This window comes from Chaetura pelagica, unplaced genomic scaffold (genome assembly GCF_000747805.2).
Source record: "Chaetura pelagica isolate M959 unplaced genomic scaffold, ChaPel_1.0 scaffold53, whole genome shotgun sequence".
NCBI classification, from domain to species: domain Eukaryota; kingdom Metazoa; phylum Chordata; class Aves; order Apodiformes; family Apodidae; genus Chaetura; species Chaetura pelagica.
Window position 1 is genome coordinate 1,254,757 of NW_009952880.1, and position 15,535 is coordinate 1,270,291.

At 34.2% G+C, this 15,535-nt stretch overlaps 1 protein-coding gene across 2 annotated transcripts in view; it reads right to left on the minus strand.

Annotated features, from left to right (window-relative positions):
• CSMD3 (CUB and Sushi multiple domains 3) overlaps positions 1 to 15,535 on the minus strand; it is a 545,585-nt gene that overhangs the window by 327,980 nt on the left and 202,070 nt on the right. Inside the window, exon 7 of one of the 2 annotated variants that reach the window (XM_009995350.1) lies at positions 2,641 to 2,946. The exons of the other annotated variant lie outside the window; for it this stretch is intronic. Coding sequence (XP_009993652.1) covers positions 2,641 to 2,946 — 306 coding nt within the window. The remainder of the gene's footprint in view (positions 1 to 2,640; positions 2,947 to 15,535) is intronic. 2 annotated transcript variants of the gene reach the window in all.

Below are 15,535 nucleotides of genomic sequence, written 5' to 3' on the forward strand. Positions count from 1 at the left end.
ATGTGCCTATTCATAAATTATATACTCATTTGTCCTTACTTAAGTTCTACACATACTGGTATTCACTTCCTGAATCATATATCCTTTCATCCTGCCTTACTTTTTTAAGGTAGGAAAATCAGAACAATATAACAACATTATATTTTTTTATTCCTCTGATTCAGCCTGCTTTTTTTTTTTTTTTCTCATCCATAGAACAATCCTACGGAAGCCAATGGTATGACATTCTATAGTTAGCACTTCGTATCAATGCTAGCAACACCCAGCACTATTCTGATCTCACTAGCAACATTCTCAAAAAAGCCTACACTGAAGACTACATGTATGATATGTTTTTGTCATATCCGTTTTTAATAAATTAGTTAGTTGGGGTTTTTTCAAATATTAATTAATTTGCATAAATTTGGAAGCATAGTTCTTAAACTACTATCAAATGTTCAAGAGCGAATATATTTCCAAAGCAAAAACTGATTTTAAATATCTAATAAATAGAAAAGGAATTTAAAAGGAATTTGCATAAACTTCTTTACTAGCTCTTACATATAGTTCTGCAAGTAATTTAATATGCAGGGAAAGACAAGTAGTTTTTATACTGTTGTGCCTACATCACTGCCAAAGAGAGGTTAAAATACTTCAATAGAAGCCTACAGGAAACTCCACAGAAACACCTGTGGAGTATCTCTCCATGATGGAAATTTAATCTTTTTTTTTTTTTTTTTTTTTTTTTTTTTTTTTTCCCCCCATATATGAATACCCCCTCTAATAGCATACACATATATACTGTTCTGTATGAATGATACAGTAAAAAATATTTAAAAGGTTTTGAATAAAAAAAATGGTAGCAGAATCAAGACTTTACATGTGGCGTGAGGGAATAAACTGCACAGAGACCTATGTATGGGCTTTCTTCTCCAGTAAAGTCTATACAAAACTGACTTAATCTGTATGTGGGCTGTGGTACCTTTTAGTTCCTGTGGTACTTCAGTATGTGACAAATACGCAACATAGAATTATTTTAGCTCTATTCTGGTCTCTAACTTTATCATAATGCAAGGATTAGAACTTTAATATGACAAAGTAATTCAGAACTATGTGCCTTACCTATATCTTATATTATTAGATAGGTCAGAGAAGAAAAGGACAGTGAGAAAACAGTGGAGAGGACATTGTAGTGTAATTTTTTTTTAATAGGAGATGGAAGACACTGTATGTTTATCACAATTACTGCCAAATTTAACGGCTAAATTAGTACATTCTCACATTTTTAAATTAGAAGATATTATCACAGGCCCTCAGTCTCTGATAACTGAAAATAAGCCTGCTTTTTTGGCTTGGACAAAGATGTTCTCAAATAAATGTACAATTTATACCAATTGATAACCATGAATATACCTCATATTTGTATTAAATTAATAACAATGAAACATAAATAGCTGCTTAATGATTTCTGTTTCATATGCAAACCCAATACAGTACTTGTTTTTCAGTTATTCTATTTAAATTACATTTTAAAATTCTGTACAACTGCAGCTCTGCTCTTTCAATAGATGTTAGCAAATGAAGCTACAAAAACTTATATTAGGTCACTGTCTGATCCGACAGGACAACAGATTCCAATATAAAGTAGTCTTTATAAAATATCAACCATAAAATGCAACTTCTGCAAGTTGCTTGTGCAGATGTTCCTCCTGCATATATTTGTTTTTACAAATTACTCAGGCACAATAGATTAACTTGAAACAATGGATTAGCACACAATAAAAATAGATAATAAATAGTGTTCAACAACATTAACCTGCAACATTAAGCTGCTCCTTTCCTGAAGTTGTGTATGTGTAAAAATAAAACACATGTAATTTGTTTCTGAATGTCTATGCTGGTTAAATTAAGACATTCCAGCGTCACTGTTTCTCAGCCTCATGGTTCAGGTATCATCATTTACCTTTCACCACAAAAAAAATAATTATTTGTTTATATTCCAAATGTTGTTCATTAATAGTACTTTAGCATGTGGATTAAAGAATTGGAACACAGGAACACATCAGATGCTCAGCTTTACTATTTTAGTACTTGAAACTGAATTTCCCAGTGTTCTAAACTTTGCTTCATTTATTGATTTCATGTTTGATAGAATAAAATTGCACAGATTTCTTTAAAAGCCAAAATTTGGCTGACAATTTAAGGAGGAGATAATTAAAACTGCATCACCAATTAGTTTAGAACAAAGCAGCAATACAGTACATTTTAATGTTGTAGTTAATTACATATAAACACATATGCAGAATAGCTATGTTCTAATTTTAATCTCAGTTATTTAAATTTTCATCAGATCTCACACTAGACTTGATAATGAAATATGATGTAAGCTATAAAGTGGCATCAAAAGAAAATTCCTGATCTTTCCCTTTTGCCTTTTTATAAATAAAATTAATTTAAATTACTATGATGATATTATTAATTTCATTATTAATTTAATTTTTCAATATGGCTGCCCCAATAAAACTCAACTTTCAGCAGATTTAATCCCTTTCCCATTTGGTTCATTTACATTTGCTGAATGGATACCTGACCTTTCACTTTTAATTTATACAAAATATTTTTCTTTAACTACATGGGCACAAGTAAAGTAATATCCAATACCTCTATGAGTAACAACTGCAAGTTCTTTAGTTCTTTCTATCTGCTCAGCATTTCTTGGTCGTCGTCTTGTGCTTTGTGAATTTGCTTGATGAAGAGAGAGCGCTTCCTTGGAAGTGTCCAACTCCAGAATTGATTTTCTTATATTCACAGCTTGCACTTGTTCTTCAGAAGGTTGTCTATAGCTGATCAGTGCACTGGATACAGCAACATCAGCAGATGTGCTAGCAACAGTAATAGCACCAGTGGTGGCCGCAATATGCTCCTCTAACTCACCAGTGGAGGCAGTTTTGATCAAAGTGGAAGTACCTGTGGGACACACAGTAGCACTGGATGCTAACTTTTTCTTTTGAATTGTGTTTTTCTGATCAACCTAAGAGATTAAATTTCCCTCTGTTTAACATAGTAAAGACAACTGACATAAAAAGGGAAATTCAATAAGCTTTATTTTAAAAGTTGATGTAATCAGAACATTTTTTAGATGCTAGTGAATATTTTATAATTATAGGCATATTACACATTTAATTTTAAATGTCCTCAAAATCTTTAAATGTTCTTAAAAAATGTAGAAACATTTTTAACAGTCAGAATGACAGCATCTAATTTCCACCCCTGCAAATTCAGTCCTGAGGTCAGCATGGCTAGAGCAAAAAATGCAGCTGAATCATTAAAAGGGACCCCACATGTAGAAAAGTGATAACCACCCTACTGGAGTGATCCAGTGGCATCATATAGTAACCTAGGTAGTAGGCTAAGCTTCCATACTCCAGCTGATAATAAGGCTGCCAAATTCATACATTTGAGTCTTTTCAAAAAAGCCTGATGGGGCTCTAAAAGCTCATTTAGACTTCATACAGGGTATCAGGACAGTATAAGCTAGACATTTAAATGAAACACCTAAGCATAATTATTTACACTTGATATTGGACAAAGGCTGCATCATTTAATTATTTTTGCTGTCTGATTCCTGCAATAGGCCAGATTATTTTACTTTAAAAATACACCCACAAAATGTTTTATTAGTTAAAGAATTGTCCATGCACTGCTTGTGAAAATATGAACACTTCTAACTTGTCTAGTAGCTAAAGTATGTAACACGTGGAAATTCTTAATATTCATAAACCTTTTCGTCCTTCCCCATTTCCCACATTTGGCTGCAAATATCTGGGGGCCAAGTATCTCACCTCTGACCATGCAAAACATCTAACACAGCAGCAGCTCCACCTTGACTGGAACAAATAAATGACTGGGCAATGCATAATAAAATCCATAGTAACAAATCAGCATAAACAAAGTTGATGTACCATGAACTGCAGTATTATACTAGTATTTTTTAAACTTTTTTTTTTTTTTTTTAATTCCGTAATAAATATTAGGGGCTCTTGAACGGTCATTCAAACAATAATATTCCACACTTGACTTTTTTTTCTGAGCAATCCTCTCACACAAACTTGAAAACTTGTCCTTTAAGTGGGTGATGACAGGATGGAAACAAAAGAGAGTTTTTGCATTGTGATAAGAACGTACACACTAGCAAATGGAAAGGAACCTCTCAAAGGAACTGAGTTGTACACAGCACCTTTCATGCACAAGATATATTTAAACTCTTGACAGAGTTATCAATTATACTGTATAATTAAATGGAACAGATCCTAATGTCAGAAATACCCAGGATAGCTAATAAAGTCTCTGCTGGTTACTGCAGAAATTTTAGGCTGAAAATTACTTATTTTGCTATACTATTAAAAAATTACTACCATTAAGAGCATAGTTAAGCATTATGCAGACAAGTAGTAGGGATGCTGTGGGTACATAGTATTTTTGCTGTTGTACAATGCATGTCTTATCATCTGTTCTGCAGTACAGCACTTGTAAATTATATAATGGTGGTTCCCCCTGCAAAACTGAACAACCTCAAATGCACAATCTAAGACTCCTGGTTTATGTGTCAAAGAATAAACCAAAAGCTACCTACTGTCTATCCTATGTTGACAGTGGTATAAATAACCAAAATAGACCTAGTTTTATGCTTTATTTCAGACTAAAGCAATAAAATTTTCACAATAATTTGTAATATTAAAAGGCTAGACTATTTATGATTCAGGATACAATAAACTTTGACAGACTAGTATCAAGATTAAAACACAAAAAACCCCATAAGTACATGGTCAAGAGATATTATGGAACAGTACAATGTTGATTACAACATAGAAAAGTTGTTCCACATTAAATAACCACGACTATTAAAGGAAAATCTATATGGATGCACCTTTATCATGCAAGAAAATGTACAAGAACAGGCAGTTCTTGATATCAATCTCAAAACAAAATTATATTCAGAATCTCAGTGAAATTACATGTTAGGTCATAGTGCTTTTCAGATGCACAGGACTTTAAATTAAAACAACAGAAAGTTAAACTCAAAAGAAAAAAGCAGGAAAAATTATGCTTACTTAAAGCTTCACATTGAAAAGTAGTGCTACTTTGATACAGAGCCAACTGTCAAACAATACACCTAACTTGCTACACTTCCCCATCCACTTACACTGCAATAAAGAACTCATGCAAAGATCTAAGGGTAACACTGAGATGTGATTTACATGGAAGACAAAAATAATGTTATGTATAAACAATCTGCTAAGATTGCATAGAACTGCACAATTGCATAGAGTAGATTCAGTCATGTTTGCTTAAACGTAATTTTACTGTGTAAAAAGCATGAATTTTGATGTCTTAGTATTCTCTGAAAAAGGGTTTAGACCAATTTTAACACGTGTTACATGGGCAATGTAACACGCTCTGCGCTTCAGTCATCTGCAGTAAAATCTGACATTGCAGTTTGTAATTTCCTATATTAAAAAAACACACCCTATATTTTTGCTCTCAATATTCTGATCTAAAAATAAAATTTTAAAATATAAACTTGTAATGAAAAATGGTACAAAAAAGTAAGAAAGGAAAACTGATTCCTGCTTTTTTTGATACAGTTTAAACCAACAATTTTTAAGCAGCTGAAGTCAGCTCAGAGGTCATCATTTTGGATGCACAATCAGCAAATGAGAAATATATATATGAGGCTTGAGGAACTGTCAGGTTGCACCATGGGAGGAAGCAGTAAGAATGTGGAGGCAAGAAAGAATAATTGTTGCTTGGGGCTTGGGTCCACAATGAAAGGGAACCTGACAAGCTCACATAAAACCAGTCTAAGACCTACTAGACTGGACAACCGTTTCCCTAAATAAGTCCCTGTGGATGAAGAATGGTTTAAAATCAGCAAAACTGAGGACCTTTCATGTGTCAAATTAAACTCTTTAGGTGATGGTAGATTTTAAGCAGTATTTGCACCTAAAAAATTCCCAAGTATGTAGTGGAAGGCCATCAAGCTGATGATCTACAAAGCAAATTAGTTCATAAAACTAGTCTGAATGAGCCACTACTTTAAAGTGTTGTAACGACTAAAACTTTGGATGATGCAAACATATGGAAAACCCATACAATTTTCTATTTATACAGGAGTATAGGAGTGGAGGTTGCCCTGATTCCAGGATCATATTTAGTAAGGAAAAGAGGCAAAAGCCTTTGACATTTGCCTGAGACAAAGCTCCAGAAGTAGATTATGAATCTGTGCTAGATGCACACACTTTGCATGTGCAATATGCTACAAGTATACACAAGGTTCCTCTTGTAAACATGATAGCAAAAGAAATTTACCCCAGATAAACTTATGGTGGAAGTTTTCATCCCCCGTAAAATGGGGAATGGTATTACAACGTATATTCCCTCTCCAATCAGTACAGATATTTAAAATGTATTTTTGTAAGTTGGAGGTAATGTGAATGTGCCAATGCTAAATTAAAAATTAGCAACTTCTAGAAGATGCAAGGCTGAAAAAAAGTAGCCACATTTCTCACAGTAAAGTCCATAAGTGTAGGAAAGCATAACCAGACAACTGCAGTTCTGGTTAGAGAAATTAATTTTAATCTTTATACACTTTAGAAATAAGTTGTTTCCTTAACCAAAATCAATTACTTTCAGACAAAGCAACTTGAGTTTTATACTCATTTTTGAAGCCTGAGCTCTATGCTATGTTAGCATTTTGTGTTCAATCTCAGATTGAAATGTAGGTTTCAGCTGTTGCTATCGTCTCCTATTAAACCAGAATTCCGTTTTCTTCCAGTTCCACAAGCTTCCACCAGGAAAAGTATCAGTGATTGGTAAACATGCATTAACACATGATTTAAGATTGGGGCTTCTTAATAAAATTAACATAATAGCTATTCTTTCTTACAAGATACAACTCAGAATTATGTTTTTGGAAGACTTGAACAGAGAAGATTTTAGGGAAAATTAATTAATTCCCTAAATTAAAGCTACAGTGTGAAATTACAAAATTACCATGCTTTCAGATATTAACCACTGACTGGACTGAAAGAAACTCTTTGCATTGCAATGCCATTTCAAAATAAAGCTTTGACATGAAGTATGTTACTATAACTTCTATTATTACAAGCCAAAATATTATAATTCCACAAGCTGAAAGCATGGACAGTATAACTTGCCTAAATTGGAAACCCAACACTAGCTGTCTGAAATGCAACTAAAGAAGTTAATTAATAAAGTATTCCACCAAAGTTTTAAAGATTTCTAAATTTGTTTTTATTTCAGAGACAACAGACGAGCAAACATTCCAACAATATTTATTTGTCTACTCTAACACTATTACTCTTAGTAATGCCATGCTGATAAAGATTCCAACTGATCAGAAAAGAGTGGATATTCTTCAGTGTGAGTTTGGTTCTGGGATTAAACTTTTTTAATCCACAGGACCATAGAATAACTCAGGCAGAAATGGACCTCAGGAGTTCTATTGTCATGAAAACCTGAAGCAGAGTCAGTCATGGCTTTACCCAGTCAGGTCTGGAGAAAACCACCTAGGATGAAGACCACACAATCTCCCTGAGCTATTTGCTCAAATGCATGACTGTCTTCACAGAAGAAAAGTTTCTCTTCATATCTAGCCTGAAAATCTTATTTCAAATTCTGTGAGTTGTCTCTCATCCTCACACCATGCTCCACTATGAAAAGCTTGGCTCTGTCTTTTCAGTAACTCTCCTGCAAACATTTGGAAGCTGCCATTAGCTTTTCCTTCTCCTCAAGGCTGAAAAGGCCCAGCTTCCTCAGCCTCTCCTCACTAGGCATGTGGTCCACCTCCCAACCACCTTAGTGGCCCTCCACTGAACTTGTTCCAGCAAAGAATGCACCTTTCCTGTCATGATGCCCAAAACTTGATGCACTACTTAGCCATGGCCATAGGAGTGCTTGAGTAAAGGACAATAAACCTTCCCTTTTATTTACTCACTACATTCCTGTTAATATAACTGAGGCTGCTGCCAGGGTGCACTGCTGGGTCACTTTCAGATGGCTGGCTGACAACCTACAGGGTGCTTTCAGTAGAGGTCCTTTCTGTCAGCCAGTCCTTTTACCAGGGGTTCTTCATACCTAGATGCAGGGGTTTGCATTTCCCTTGTTGAGTTTCGCAAGATTCTTGTTGTGCCATTCCTTCAGTTTGTCTATGTCCCTATGGATGACAACCCTGTCCTCAACAATACTGTCTGTTGACTGTTTGGCCTATTAATGACTATCCTCTGAATTTAACTTTAGCAGTGCAAGAACAGATGAGAACTGGAAAATTATTTGTAAGATTAAATTAACAGGATCTAAGGCTGCTGTTCAGCAGCTTTTCTAATTCATAAGAATTAGTTCTGCTGATTAATTCGTAGGAAACAGATTGAGTTCAAAATGAGAGAACAAATACGGATATTCACTATCTTGTTTATTCAGGATGAATTCAAGATGCGGGACTTTACTAGTCTTTGTGACACATACAATCCAACCATACACTTCCCAAACAAAGCTGAAGGTCCTTAACGCAGATGACCCTAAATGGGACTCACTATAGTAAAGTGCTTGTGAGGTCAGCCTAGAATTTTTCCTGTGTATCCATAACAGGAAGGCATAAGCTATTCTATGCTTATGTAATGGGTAATGGAGAAAGATATGTTGACAATCTTAAGCATAAACAAAATGCGTATTTCATTAAAGAAAAAAGAGATGGTTACAATTACATACAGAATTTTTTTAAAAGAGCAATCACTATATCCCATCTTCATTCTTCTTGCAGATGTTCAAGGATTTTCAGTCAAGTCTGATTTAGCACCCTTACTTAAAACCTTCTCAGTTAACTAAGTCGGCAGTGAGCAGTGCATCCCATTAAGAAAGGGAATTTTTGCTAATAAAGTTATCTTAATTAACTGCTCTCTTTGATGTTCTTTGTCATTAAGTATCTGATCCCTGCAAGACTTTCCAATAAAGTTACAAACATAATTTTAAGAATGTGTTCTGGATCTTTTAAAGGAACTTTCAAGTTAGTATAGATATAAGAGCTAACTTTTAGATGTCATTCCAGCACTATTATTTCCACAAATCTCTTTTAATTCTTCATAAATTTCTAGTTTTTTACCTGCTCTTAAGTTCAAATTTTAGTTTCACTTCTGTTGATTTACAAGTAATAGAATAAAAAGGAATCAAAAATGCAAATACAATTGAGAATATGAAAGCAGTATAACTGGCTGACATAAAACATTCTTCTGACCAAATGGATTCTCAGTTCCCAGCTATTCAGCAAAGAAATAAAACTGTAGGTTTAAAGAATACATAAATTAAAAATATGGTTCAAAACAAGGTTCTACACTTAAGTTCAAATAGGCAATGATCCCTGGGCTCATCCAAATAGCAAAAACTCCAAAAGCTGTCTAGAAAGAAGTCTAATACATGTATGTATTGCTTCCTTTTCTTTTTACTTCAACAATTTGTGTGGATTGAATCAGAATTTATTTTTTTGTTGTTGCTTGGTACCAGAAGGCACTTCTTGGCATTACTGCATTCTCTTATGACTTTTTTCCTTGCTTTTTTTTCTATCTCGTCTTTCAGTCCTCCTGTTGTTATGTCTTTCTTCTCTCTCCATCTTTTATATTAACTTCAAATGTAAATCAACTGCTGGAGTAGTATGACACATACCAGAACAGCCTGAAACTAACAATTAAGCATCAACCGGAAATTTTCAGAGATGAAGAAGATAAAGACATATGTCATCCTGCAGCACATACAAATGCATGTCTCCATGATTTCCCAGATACTTCTCTCAGTGAACTTAAAATCACCTGGAATTTTTAAAGAAGATACTGAAAATAGAGTAAATTTTCATATATTAATTTTATCAAAATGATTGCATTTCAAAAATCTCAGTTTTTATCCATTCAAAATCAACATTCTAGATTCTGATGATGTAGAAATGCTGAATACCTTATCATGATTTATCTTCCCTCCACTGAAGTTAGGACATAGAGAATTACCACTTTTTTCTTCTTTTTCCTTTTACATATAACTATCCAAAGAAGAGATTGTATTCCACTAAAATGTATTTGCTTAATACAGAAACAATATGAAAACTGCCAACTTAGGCATACATATGGATCTTGTTCTTTCAGTTGGTTTAACTACAGTGAGAAATTATTTTTTTTAAAGCATGTAACTTTTAGGAAAAAAAGAAAAACAAACCCAAACTTCAATATGAATATTTGTAAATGAGAAAGCAGTGATTTGCAATAAAGAAGAATTATTTGCATCTGATAATTTGTTGCATAGACATAGCCATACTTTGCTTTGCTTTCTTCTTGAAAGCAATATGCATCAATGCAAAATAATTTTGTAGAACTCACCAGAATAAAAAAGTTGTCATAAATTCTTTAAGACTTTCTTTCAAAGGTATTGCAGGAATCTATGAAATTAATGATAAAGTGCTGGGAATGGAAAGCATTCACATAGCATCCTAGGGGTTGGAAGGGACCTGGAAGATCATCTAGTCCAACCCCCCTGCCAGAGCAGGGTCACCTAGAGCACATCACACAGGAATGCGTCCAGGCGGGTTTTGAATGTCTCCAGTGAAGGAGACTCCACAAGACATCTATGTGCCTTATTTACTAGTAGTCATCTCACAAAAGAGTACCTTTCCTGTATTTGTTAACTAAAAAAGACTTGCCAATATTGTCCTATATATGTTATTTCTTTCTATTTTTTTCTTGTGAATCATGGTGCAGAAAGATTTCTTTACCCTTTTTAAAGGTAAAATAACATAAAATAGGCAAATCGTCAAAAATAATTATTAAAGAGACTATGTACATAGCAATGTATATAGCGACGATGTTAAAAAACAAAACAAAACAAAAAAAAAACACCACCTTTTTTTCTGTCCCAGGTACTACTTAGAACAAAAGGAAAGTGCAGTTAAATACATTCTGAAGTGCAAAGTACAACCCACTGTGCTTAAATTACATCATACACCAGAACAGAACTGTTATTCTACTCCCTCATCAATGAAATTCACATTTTCTTTTTATTTCCAGATGGATATTAATATTAGTTGCCTAATATCTGTCCAGTGCTACAAGCAAGTAAACTAGTATGCATAAGCCAAATATACAGCTCCAGATAGAACAATGCTTGCTAAAGCTGGAACTGCAAATTGCTAAGACTTTAGCACTCCTACTTATTTTTTCAGTGAAGTTTAGATAGTGGACAAAAATAATGAATGAAAAAGCAAGCAATAATTGCCTTCATTTACTCTTATTATTAAAAAAAAAAAAAACAACAACAACAACAACTTTGATCATTGCTCTTGAGTATTTAGGTCAGGTATCTAATTTTCGCCGTAAGCAGGCTAAATGCTGAAATTTTCTATTATAAATCCAGTGTTAAGCATCAAGGACTTGACACAAACTTATTACTAAGGATTACTAAAGTAATTTCAGATTTCAAAAATGTATCCAAAATACTAATCTTCACTACAGGGAAGATTATTTTAAGAACTATTAATTTTTTTTTCTCTTTTTTTCACACAGATAGTACTTCTAGGTTAGTTAACGTTGCTAGAAATACTGTGTAGTTCTTAGAAAGGTTTTTCATTTACTAATAAAATGGCAAAGACAAGCTTGCAGAAAAGGTGTCTTGCCAGTTTGACGTAGCATCAACCTGTATATCTTCACTGCATGGGAAAGAATACACAAATCTTAACACTTAGGCATATTTTTCAAATTGTTTACTCATGGCTAGCAAAATTGACAGAATGATAGAGAAGTTCTAAAGAATGTAGCCTAGTACATATGATTTTGCCATTAGCAGTACATGGCCACAGGATTTGTGTTGACCCCATGCAGGCTCGCCTTGGCTTGAGGCTCTTTGCACTGGTTTTCATAATCTTGCTGTGGTCAAGTGAGTATTTCCTGATCTGTTTATTTCAGTAATGTTGTGCTCTGAGAATACTGCATACAGTAAAGCTCTGATAAAGCCATGTAGTCACTGCAGAACAAGGAAGAGACCTTTACAACTACTTGAGGCTGAGGGAGGCTAATACTCAACTTTCAGTCATTGATAAAGAACAATGAGAAAAAAGTAGCCTGTGTTAAGAAAACACATAAAAAGAAACAACTGAATGCCAAAACTAAAAGGGAAGACCCTCCCTCCACCCTCCCCTCACCCAAATATCACACTCATCCAAACACAGCCCCTTGGATGCTATCAATTCATTGTAGTTGCCCTGTCCTAGGTACAGACCTTGAACTTGGCCTTATTGAACTTCCTGAGGTCAGCATGAGCCCACCTCTCATGCCTCTCAAGTCCCCCTGGATGGCATCCCTTCCCTCCAGTGTGCCACCCACACCACATAGTTTGGTGTCACTAGCCAACTTGCTGAGGGTGCACTCAATTTCACTGTCCCTGTCACCAACAAAAATGTTAAACAGCACCAGTTCCAGTACTGACTCCTGAGGCACATCACTCATCACTAGTCTCCATTTGCACATCAAGCCATTGTCCACAAGTCTAAGTGAGACCATCCAGCCAATTCCCTAGCCACCAAGTGGTCTACCCATCAAATCCTTATCATTCATACATTAGTGCACATATATTCAGCCGAACTATGCCACACAGCTCTTTATTTGGTATTTAAGATACCTGTAGGTGTCTAAACATACAGGTTGCAATATAGAGGCATCTATGTTTTGGTTTCTTGGAGATGAATCTCACCTTTTACTTCATTAGGATTGCTGAGTCTTCCAGTAGTAATACTGTGTGCTGTTTATTGTAACATCTTTTGAGATAAGGAATGAATAATTCTGTTTGAGTTGTTAGATGTTCTGAAGAAGAGTGATAAAGACAGTTTTCTCCTTCTGGTAACTCTAGCTATGATGCTCTGAGGTAGCTTAATATATCTTACTTTTCTTCTTTATTCTCAATTTCCAATTGCTTCAAATTCTCAAAGCAAAACCAACAAATAATTTAAGAATAGTCTACCTCTATAAATCATTTCTGGATGAAGATACATTTCTATTCATATAGAAAATAGCAGAGATAAAAATAAAAGAGCAATGAAAAATCAAGCAGAGGAAGAGAAAACTTTTAAATGTCAGTTTTCTCCATATTGCAACACACATTGAAAGTGTTGGCATTCATCTAACTTTAGCTATACATAGCTGGCTTTCAAGTATTAAGCAGAAAAGCCATTTGTATGCTTTTTCAACATAAGCATGAAAGTTAAGTGTTACTGTATTCTGAAAAGCTCATGGATATATTTAATCTCTTCATCTATATTTTCCTATAAGCAAAGATTCTTAATGGAAAGCAGATGTGACTGTGCACTTAACATCTTTTATAGCCTTTCAGAGTCCAGGTATGCTTGACATAAAGAATACTGAAGGTTTTATGCACCAGCCTGCAGACTGGAAGCTGTGACATTAACTTCTGTCCACTTACTATGGATTCATACAGAAGTGAAAGAGTGCAAAGAGAAGCCAACAGAAAGCAGCAAGTAAAAGGAACTTTTACAGGTTTAGCTATTTCTCATCCTGCCTAAAGAGTGGCCATAAAACTCACTATCTTTTATTTGAATAAAACAACCAATAACGTTTTAATATGTTTATTTAATTTCTTCACAGTCTCCTTTGGCCTACCATCCACTCAGAAACCACTCCTCCCTATTACTTGATAATGCATTTTTTCATTTTCTACTATCAAGGTTAACCTTTAAAGACGGTATCTGCTTCGGTATGCACATTAAATGTTTTTACACACTGTAATTATTTACTGCCCAAATGTTTTGTTTTGTTTTGTTTTTTTCAAAAAGTTATGTTCTTCATTTTAAGCATGGTGGACCACTTCAGCACTTTACAACTTAGTATAGAGTACACATACATTCAGCAATATACCACTAAAAATTAAATGAGCAAACAAAAATAATGGTAAAATGCTATAATGTAATCACTGCACACCTAGGTGGCAAAGAGAAAGAAAAGACATACAGCAGAGTCAAATCTTTCACACCTACTAACTGTGACTTGTACAAATTTTGAAACTGAACAAAAGTGCATCCTCTTCATAAGCTATTACATCACACTTTTGGCAGGAATGTAAGTATGCATGTCATCCAAGACACAGTTTGTTCTCCTCTTCTCAGTAGTTTAAAAATTATCATCTGAACAACTTGAATTACTTTGCATAAACCACCAAAATAGTTGGTGATTTCACAGCTGTGGGCTAGGATCTAACAGAAAAGGTTTCTACTTTGTATCTTTTAACAATTCCATAAGCTGGCAATTTCCCAGTAAAGACTGGTATTTGGTATGAGGGATACCATGCAAAAAATTAGTCCAGGACTTTCGTAAACAGTAATAGCAGCCCTGGAGCTACACTAGGAAGGCTCTTCTTACCTAAAGTCACTCAGAATACACACATTACAGAACATCGATGAACTCAGGAAGTTTAAATAGATATACACAATATTCACTGAAATACTAATGAAATTTGCTGTGTTCTTGTATAGAATAGGTTATCTGAGGCAATCACAGAGGTGTAAAATATTTGCTATTCTAAAAGATCAATTACATGAAAAAACTTAGTCTTTTGTTAATTGCAATTGTTACATCAGATTGTGCAAAAATATATGTAGCTAATCTCTTCCTATGCTAAATTTCCCATAGAGAAGTGTAAAAGAAATTTCTGAACTAAGTCTCATTCAGAATGCCCTAATTCTTTTTTCAACAGATAAATGGAAAAGCACAAAGCACAAAAAGGGTTACTGTTCCTTGAGGATCCATTGATACACTGCAGATAGTGAAAAACATTTTTTATAGCAATGCTTGCGAAAAAGCTGTCAGTATTACTATACACTAATGAAGCCCTGTTTTCATTAGCACTTCATCATTATGACCTTGTTGCAAATGAGGACATTGCCAAGTTAATGTTTCAGATGCTTTCATTCTTACTCAAAATTATGCTTGTTCATAAAAACAGTGGATAAGAATCTTACAGGTTACTTAAACCTTAAATAGCACAATGCATTCATCAAATTATAGAAATAAAAGGTAAGAGATAATATGTGACATTACTAAATAAAGACTTAGTCACTGTTCTACAAACATGACTTTTACAATCAGAGGCAAATATATTTTTTTATGATAAAACCATTGTTTCCGTATCTGTTACACAGTATCTTTCAGAATATTAGGACCATTGTAAAAGCCAAGTACTCACATAGGGTAAAGTGAAGTAGATATCTGTCGTAATTTTTTATAACTGCATTCAGATACACTAAATAATACACTACTTATACTCTGACATACTATCATTTTATATAACAGATTGTACTGCTGAATATATCATTTATGCAAATACAAACTATACCTTTATGAAGATTTTTTAAAGGGTCCTTCCCATTTCCTCTACAACTTCAGGGGCCTTTTTTCTTTCTTAACAAAAACCACCAAAAGAAATGTGTTTCTTTAAATGT